This window comes from Delphinapterus leucas, chromosome 3 (genome assembly GCF_059928025.1).
Source record: "Delphinapterus leucas isolate spDelLeu-1000000601 "Yukka" chromosome 3, BTC_Dleu_Yukka2, whole genome shotgun sequence".
NCBI classification, from domain to species: Eukaryota; Metazoa; Chordata; class Mammalia; order Artiodactyla; family Monodontidae; genus Delphinapterus; species Delphinapterus leucas.
The window spans coordinates 84269818-84277624 of NC_143131.1; the positions used below are offsets into that span (position 1 = coordinate 84269818).

Genomic DNA, 7807 nt, shown 5'->3' on the forward strand with positions numbered 1-7807 from the left:
ATAGAAGCCAAATGATCAATTAAAAACATAAATAAGATCATGTACCTCCCTGTGTAAAACTCTCTCATGAATTCCCATTGCACTTGAAGGAAAATCCAAATGCCTCACACTGGGGTCTACCTGACTCTCAAATTCATCTCATGCCACATTCTCCCTCGCTTTGATCATGCTGGCCAAAACTGACAATTCCTAAAACCAGCCAAGTTGTTTCCTGCTCCAAAGCCCGTGATCATTTTTTCTCCTGCCTGGATATCATCTTCCTTGGCTGGGTCCTCATTAACCAGTTTTCAATCACAATAGCCTTTCCTTGCCCACAAATTTTCCCTTTTGTACACTATTACTTCACACTACTTGTTCTGTTATACACTCACCTCAATCTTCAGTTATCTTGTTTGTTTATTTTGTATTTCCTCCCACTAATATATAAAATCCTGAGGGCATGAAACAGTTTCACTGCTATTATTTCAGCACCATGTACAGTCCATATCAATAAATATTCCTCATAGGAATGGCAGAATAATGTAAGGGCAACCTGAGTTTTTGCTTTTATTTGCCACAGATAAACTATTATTTAAATTATGAGTCTTAGAGTAAAACTTTTACAGATCAGCCAATTCCTCTACCTAATCTACCTCAATTAAAATAATGAAAAATATCAATATGAATTTTGTGAAAACTTGCACAATATACAATAATGTACTAAAAGTTTATAACCTGGCTTCAGCAACCTTCTTGGCTTCATCTCTGGCCACAAACACACCTTAATTTGTGGCCATTTCTCTTTAGTAAATATAAATTATTCAGACTGGCTGCAACTCAACACATGTATGGCAAGAGAAGAAGCTAAGAAGACGGCTGAGGACAAATCAGGCTTTTGCACTGGACTAGGTGTTTATGTTTTAGTTTAGAGAGTCAAAGATTTTTTTAACAAAGTCTGTATACTTTAAGAACAAACAGGGCATCTGATCAACTGGAAAAATGAGGGATTAGATTCAATACAAAGAAAGATCAACACCTAAATACTATAGACACAATAATATTTTTGCTATCATAGAATCAGTTTCGTATTTCTTGTGTGACAGACTAAAATTAGCTTTTTCCTTTCCTCTTTGAAATTAGGATTTCAAAGGTATTATACTAAAGTCTACATGTGTTTTTCCCAAATCTACCCCCAGAGAAAGTATGTGAAGTTGGCCTGATAAAATCCTGTGGAATCTTAGTTAATATACTAGAATCTAGTAACTGTTCTTTCTACTGATAACACATTCACCTTATCCAATTCATTCCAAACTCTATCACATTTTTAAAACATCCTCTCTTGGTCCATATGCTTGCATATTCTATTTTTATTTCCAAAATGACGTCTGCTTTCTAAATAAGTGCACCCCTAAAACGCTGCAAGGTATATACTTTGTTATTGAAAATATTTTCCCATTTGTTGTCATTCTATAATTGGGAAATAGATTTTGGGAAATGTTAACACTTTAATATGAATTTTCAAAATTAATACAAGTATAACAATCTTAACTTTTTAAAAATAATGCCTATTGTGCAGGAGGCCCCAGTTCTCCTTTCTTCTTACTATAAGCCTTTTCTTCACTTACCTAACCTATCAAAACTTCAGATTTTGTAGCCCTCTGATTTTATTTCAATACTTGCTATTAAAAGTCTCAGGAAGGACAAAAAACGTTAAGGTCTACTTTCATTAGCACATTTCTTGGGCTCTACCATAATTGTTTTTCCATTAAAAAGGATTATTTGGAGAAAAAAAGGAAGAAATATAAATAATCAAACTTCCTTTCTGAGCCTTTAAATAATGTACTGACCAGAGCAACACTTTAGGTAACTCATGAAGTTCTGTGTCTCTAAACTAGAGTCAAAAGTAAAGCTAGTTGCAGTTCTCAGGAAAAGCCCCACTCCTACAAGTTTTACCTCTTTCCCAAATCAGGAGTCAGCATGTCCAGGGTGCAGAGCTATAGGCACAGCAAATAAAACCATAAAGGGAAAAACTAGATCTTAGAACCCCAGTGAAGTCACACCACCTGCAAACCAAAACAAGTCATGTCTTTTCTGAGGAAGATTGTGTATAATATGGGGAATGAGTATTAGAGGATTAAAAACTTGGAGAACCACTGAAGGGATGAATAATGTGCAATCTGTCTCAGGAATCTCCTAACACAATTCACATCATAACAAAGCAGTAAGCAGTGGAAGAGACTAGCCCTTACCCTATTTACCCATACAAGTGAGCTGCAATATAGAGTTGCAGTATAACATAGTTTCATACTACTTGTTAAAATAAGCAAAACACAACAGAAACTTACCTTCAAAAAGGGACCCAAATTGGTATTTTCCACTAAAAAATTTTGGCAATGAATATACAAGTGCTCCCAATCCTATCATAAAGGATGCAAATGCAAGCCATCTTGGTTTGTGTCCTCTTTCACCAATGAATGATACAAATAAAGACAACAAACAGAATGCGATATCATAGCTTGATGATATCAAGCCTGTCAGGGAACTCTTCAACTCATAGCGCTTCTCAATAGTGGAAATGCTAATATTTACTAGGCCATTTACCACCATACCTAAAAGAGAGAAGAGGAAATTTAAGTGCATTATTACAACTTTACCATATAGATTATGATTATTAACGACATACTAAAATTTGATTGTTTGTTTCTTTTAATATTTTTAAATGTACCAATTTTAAAAATCTCAAAGTTTCAAAGCTAAGCAAGCCAAACATATTTCCTTTACAAATCAGCTCGCTTTTAAATTATACACTTGTGAATTTTCAGATGTTAAATAAAATTGATGCTTATCACATACTGAATTATAACTAACTTCATTTTTCTTTAAATGACAAAAAGACCGGTAAAGTCTCATGAGGCTGGTTTGCTAGAGAGTTCCAGGTGTAGCATAGTCCCATGGACCTCGCTTGGAAGAGTACAAAATGTAGAAGTGATTGAGAGGTCAAATACTAAAACTGCTCAAATTACTCAATCTTTAAACATATTTATAACATGAGATCCTTGACTTAGTCTTAAGAAAGGTGAAATTGAGTTCTCAAACCTCTATTTTCTTCTAGCACTCTTTAAAGTTATCATTTAAAAGTTCCTGGAGCAAAAATAACAAACTGAAAGTCTTATTTTCACCACTGGCATTCTAAATAAAAGGCAAAGTAACAGAAAAAAGAAAAATAAAAAAACATTATACTTCATCTGCTCATTATAACCATGATGAAGGAGTACAAGATAAACAAGGAAAAGCTGAAAATCCAATTTTGACTGACAACGAAAATATCCTGTTTGGATATAGATTAAATATACAGAAGTTTAAATATTACTATAAAGTGAAAATAAAAAGCATCTGATCAAATTACAAAGTTTTTAACTGATTACTCCTTTTACTTAAGAGGCTGCCATGAATTGTTTTCATTAATTAATTAATAGAAAGAGTATATCCAAGTCATGACCTCTATAATCTCTTCAAATTTTGCTTTATCAAGACTGTAACTAGGAATGTATTTCAAGAAAATTTATATAAGCTTTAAAAGTCCTAACATGATTTTTACTTTTATGCCAGTTTAATAAATCTATAAGCCAATTTATAATTCTTCATGTTTTAAGAAAAAATTTCTAAGGTACCTAGGAATGACACATTTATAAGGAGATAAGGTTGTCTGAGAATTTGAAAATTTCCCATCTAAAATCAACTTTCCGACACCCTTGCCATACTGATTAAAAGTCAGTCATTAGAACTCACTGTTTTTATGGTAAAAAATTTTCTAAGAAAGCAAATTTGCAAACTCTTGTGGAAATATAGCACTTTAAGCCTATGATCCCAATGTGAATTCTATGCTACACAAATTCCAAGAACTTTGCTTTTAAAAAAAAGAAATTTCATGAAACATTGCATACTATGTCTATTGTAAATGCATGAAGCTATGAGGTACATTAGGAAATTAAGTGCTAAGAGAAATCCTGTTTATCTCTGAGAAGTGCTGGGTTAAGTAAACTCACTTGACAAGTTTTGGGTCTTTTTACCAATTAATCACCTATTACTATATCATGGAAATGGTCTTCCCAAGGATCTTGTTTGAAAAACACAATAATAATGTTTTCAGTCATTCAGACTCAAACCCAAATAAGAACTTACTGGGTCACTTTCATCTCAGATTATGCTTCTGAAATTGGAGATTTCTAGGTAGAGTAGCTCCAGGCTAAACTTGACACATTTCTCTAAGGATTTCAATTATATTCAATAATAATTTTAAACAATATTTTATATTAAATGTAAAATGATATATTCTGGAATAATATTGAAATTTCAGAATACGTTTAAGATAATCCACAAGACAAGGAATTTTTTACTTGTGCCCAATTTCTTTGAACTTTGCATTCCCTTGACACTAAGATGCTTCACAATCAGATGTCCTGATTTTGGACAACTGAGATCAAGATGTTGAGAGAAGGCCAACTTTGGTGGGGACAAGAAAGGTGGAAAAGGAAGTAACTCTTTAGCACAAAACTGTCCCTAGTAGAAGAGCTTCAGACTCACAATCAACAAATATTTACTCAGCACCTAACCTGTGCAACGGTCACTGAGTTGCTTTAAGACAGTGGAGCAGGAATAAGAACAGGAAGAATACATTTAGATATAATCTTCTGTTAATCTTAAAAAAGAGCAATTTCAACCCACCTCCTCCCCCCATTTTTTTTTTGGATTAGATTTCTTTCAGTCAGTCCTTGATTGCCTCTTTACAAAATATTTTTAAACTATGACTCAAGTGACCAAAAAATATCTACATACTATCAAATTCTAGCTAACCATCAGCATGTCCTTGAAGATGCTGCACTTTAATGCCCCCCTCCTTAATTTGTCGCCTTAGTGTAACTTCCCATTTCTTTCATTCCCTGTATGCTTTCTTTCAGGAGAGTCATAGGCCCTCTGCCCTACTACTCACTCCTCCAAATCAGGCTTAGATTGCAGACTCCTGAGGGTATAAACCTGGACTTTATCAGTAACTCCCAAGAGAATATAAAAGAGATCCTTGAACAACCTTACCAGTTAACAACGCCTGAAGCCTTTGCGGATTTACTCACTGGGCTCCACGTGTGCATCCAATACACTCAAACTATACTCACAAGACACGAATGCCTAGATCTAACCGATACCATATATTTTCAGCAAGTTTCTCCTTCGAGAACCACCCTACCTCAACTGCAAAGTTATTAATTCTTCTCTTCCAGAAACAACGTAAAAAAAAATCCTTTTAATAAGGGGATTTAGCAAAATGTATGTTTTTGTAACGTACAGTGGATCTCCCCCGCCCCACCCCCCAGCAAAAGGTTCCCGAAGGAAGGCTCCACTCATGTTCTTTGTAGGAATCGAATCTTCTAGACTGAGGTAGAACACTAAAGAGAAAAAGCTTGCATGGCCAGTTTTAAATGTTTCCATAAAAGAGAAGCTAAAATGTAGATGCCTGAACCTCATTGGTTGACGTCGGTGCGAGCGCTTCCAAGTCCCAAGCCTGGGGCCACCTAGCTCGGCGCGTCGACCCCTCGGGCTCGCGGCGCATCTGCCCTCTCCTCCCCGCCGGCCCTCCGCGCCACCCTCGCCCCGCGCAGGCCCACCGCCCTCTCGAGCCGGCTCTGGACCTTACCTTGCGTGAGGGCCAAAAGGCAGTAGTGAAACAGAAAGCCCTGAGGCGTGTTGCAGCACTGGAGACACTGGGGTTGGAAGTTGCCCCACCCGCAGGGCCCCTCCTCATACTCTGACAGTGACTCTGGCCCGGACCGCTCCTGGGAGCCAGGAGGAGTTACTGAAGAAAGAGGTGGCTCCGGGGACTTCTGGGGCTCCTGAGGCTCCTGCGGCTGCGAACCCTCTCTCAGCGGATTGGTGGACAAGACAGAGACCTCAACGGAAGAGGGCGATGGACACAAACGGCGCGGGCTGTCTGGACTGGAGGCGACGAAAGCCGGGTTCTCGATGCCTTTGCAGCCCTTCATGATCAGGGTGGGTTCTCCCGACTCCCGTGCGTCGGGAGCCGCAAAAAGCTAGGTGCCGCTCTGGCTCCTCCTCCGGGCAGGTGGCAGCGCCCCCGTGCGGGAAGAGTTCCCGCCTACCGGGCGTCAGTCTGCAAGGGCTCTCGCCGCCGCCGGGACACTCCTCCGCCAACTCGCGGCCGCCTGCGGCGCAGAACGCGGGCGTCTGGCCCCGCGGTTGTGTAGTTGGCACTCCGCCGCGCCTCACCTGTCGCGTGGGCGTGCGGCCCGGCGGCCGCCACGGGAAGGGGAGAGGGCCCTCAGCCCACCTCGCTGCTTCCCAGAGCCCAGGGACTGAGAGCCAAATAAAGGCTGTGAGAGTCTCCTGGCCCTAAGGTTCCCCCTGGGTGCTGCCGGGAAGGCTGTAAACACAGTTGCATCAGGAGATCGTTCAAGAAAGTATCTGGCGGTTTTCTTCCCTTGCTGCTTACCAAACCAGGCTAGGTCTGGACTCCAAGAATCAAGCAGCCGCAGGTACAATACTTTGGATTCCATGAACCACGTGGTAAGACTTTCACCTGTAACCCTCCCTAGAAACGAAATCCCCAGCCGCCCTTCAACACCGCAGCCATTAGCATCACGACAGAACCCCTTGTTTTAGCTTTCACTTCCCCCAAACTGAAGGAATAGGAACTCAGAAACTTTAAAGCCGTATATATAATATTCTTTCTGCTGTACATTGCCTATCTTAAGATTAACAATAGTGATAGTCGTGTAAATAATTTCTACCTGTGGAATAAATAAGAAAAACACTTTGAAGAACTGAAACCATTATGCTAATTGTAGTTAAAATTCATTCATTCATCCTTTCATTCATTCATCAAAGCATATGTATTTCCTGAGTGCCGAACACTGTTCTAAGTTCTGGGGTACAATAGTGCACAAAAACTGACAAACACTCCTACCCTTATGGTGCTTTCATTCTAATGGGAGACAGAAAATAAGTAATAAATATGTAGTACATCTCTACAAATGCTATGGAGAAAAGTAAAGCAAGGACAGGCTGGAAAGTGTGCGTGTGTGTTAGGGGAAGGGGGAGAATTTGATGCAATATCTTAAAGAGGGTGGTCAGGGAAGGCCTCGCTGAGAAGGTGATATTTGAGCAAAGAACTGAAGAAAGTTAAGGGAGGGAGCCTGGTATATTGGGGAAGTAGTGTGACTACGGTGGAATGAGATGGTTGGAGAGCAGTGGGAGTTGAAGGCAGGTAAAGGGGTGCAGGTGGGGTGAGGGAGAAGTGATTGGGGCCAGACCCTGTAGGCTATTATAAGGACTTTAGCTTTTATTGTGATTAAAATAGGAAGGTTTGGAGCTAAGGAGTGACATGCTCATGGTATGATTAGATTTTCAAAGGACTCATTCTCTGTCCCTTTCTAAAGATATCCTAATACATCCCAAAGTAATATATTTTAAACAGAGACATTTTGAAAACTATATATTACAGTCTTGGAACGTTTATCTTTCCCTAAATGAACTATTTATTCCAATAAGGAACATAATAAAAACCACAAATATTTTCTTTTTGCTATGTAATCAGGACTACATACACAAAGCTGTTATGCTTCATAAGACTGCAGATTGTTAAGGAACCTACCTCCTCAAATCTAATTGTTGGCTGTAAAACTTCTCAAAGAATATGTCTGAACTACCTTTAGCAAAGTTAATAGAGGTCTAAGATATTACTGGATACTATACTGGTATATGATATTTTCAGCACGTTAGTACTATTATTCATTTATAAGGGTCCTTTCATCGAAAG

The 7807-nt window shown here is 39.0% G+C and overlaps 1 protein-coding gene across 2 annotated transcripts in view; it reads right to left on the reverse strand.

Moving 5' to 3' along the window:
• SLCO4C1 (solute carrier organic anion transporter family member 4C1) overlaps positions 1-6716 on the reverse strand; it is a 66481-nt gene extending 59765 nt beyond the window's left edge. The window contains exons 1-2 of one of the 2 annotated variants that reach the window (XR_002647157.3): positions 5669-6716; positions 2325-2588 (exon numbers count right to left, since the gene is read on the reverse strand). Coding sequence is in view for 1 of the 2 variants with exons in the window: in XM_022592133.3 (XP_022447841.1) it covers positions 2325-2588; positions 5669-6014 (610 nt within the window). In the remaining variant the exon portion in view is untranslated. The remainder of the gene's footprint in view (positions 1-2324; positions 2589-5668) is intronic. The other variant, XM_022592133.3, reaches the window with a different exon arrangement.
• Between the last annotated feature and the right edge of the window lie 1091 nt (positions 6717-7807).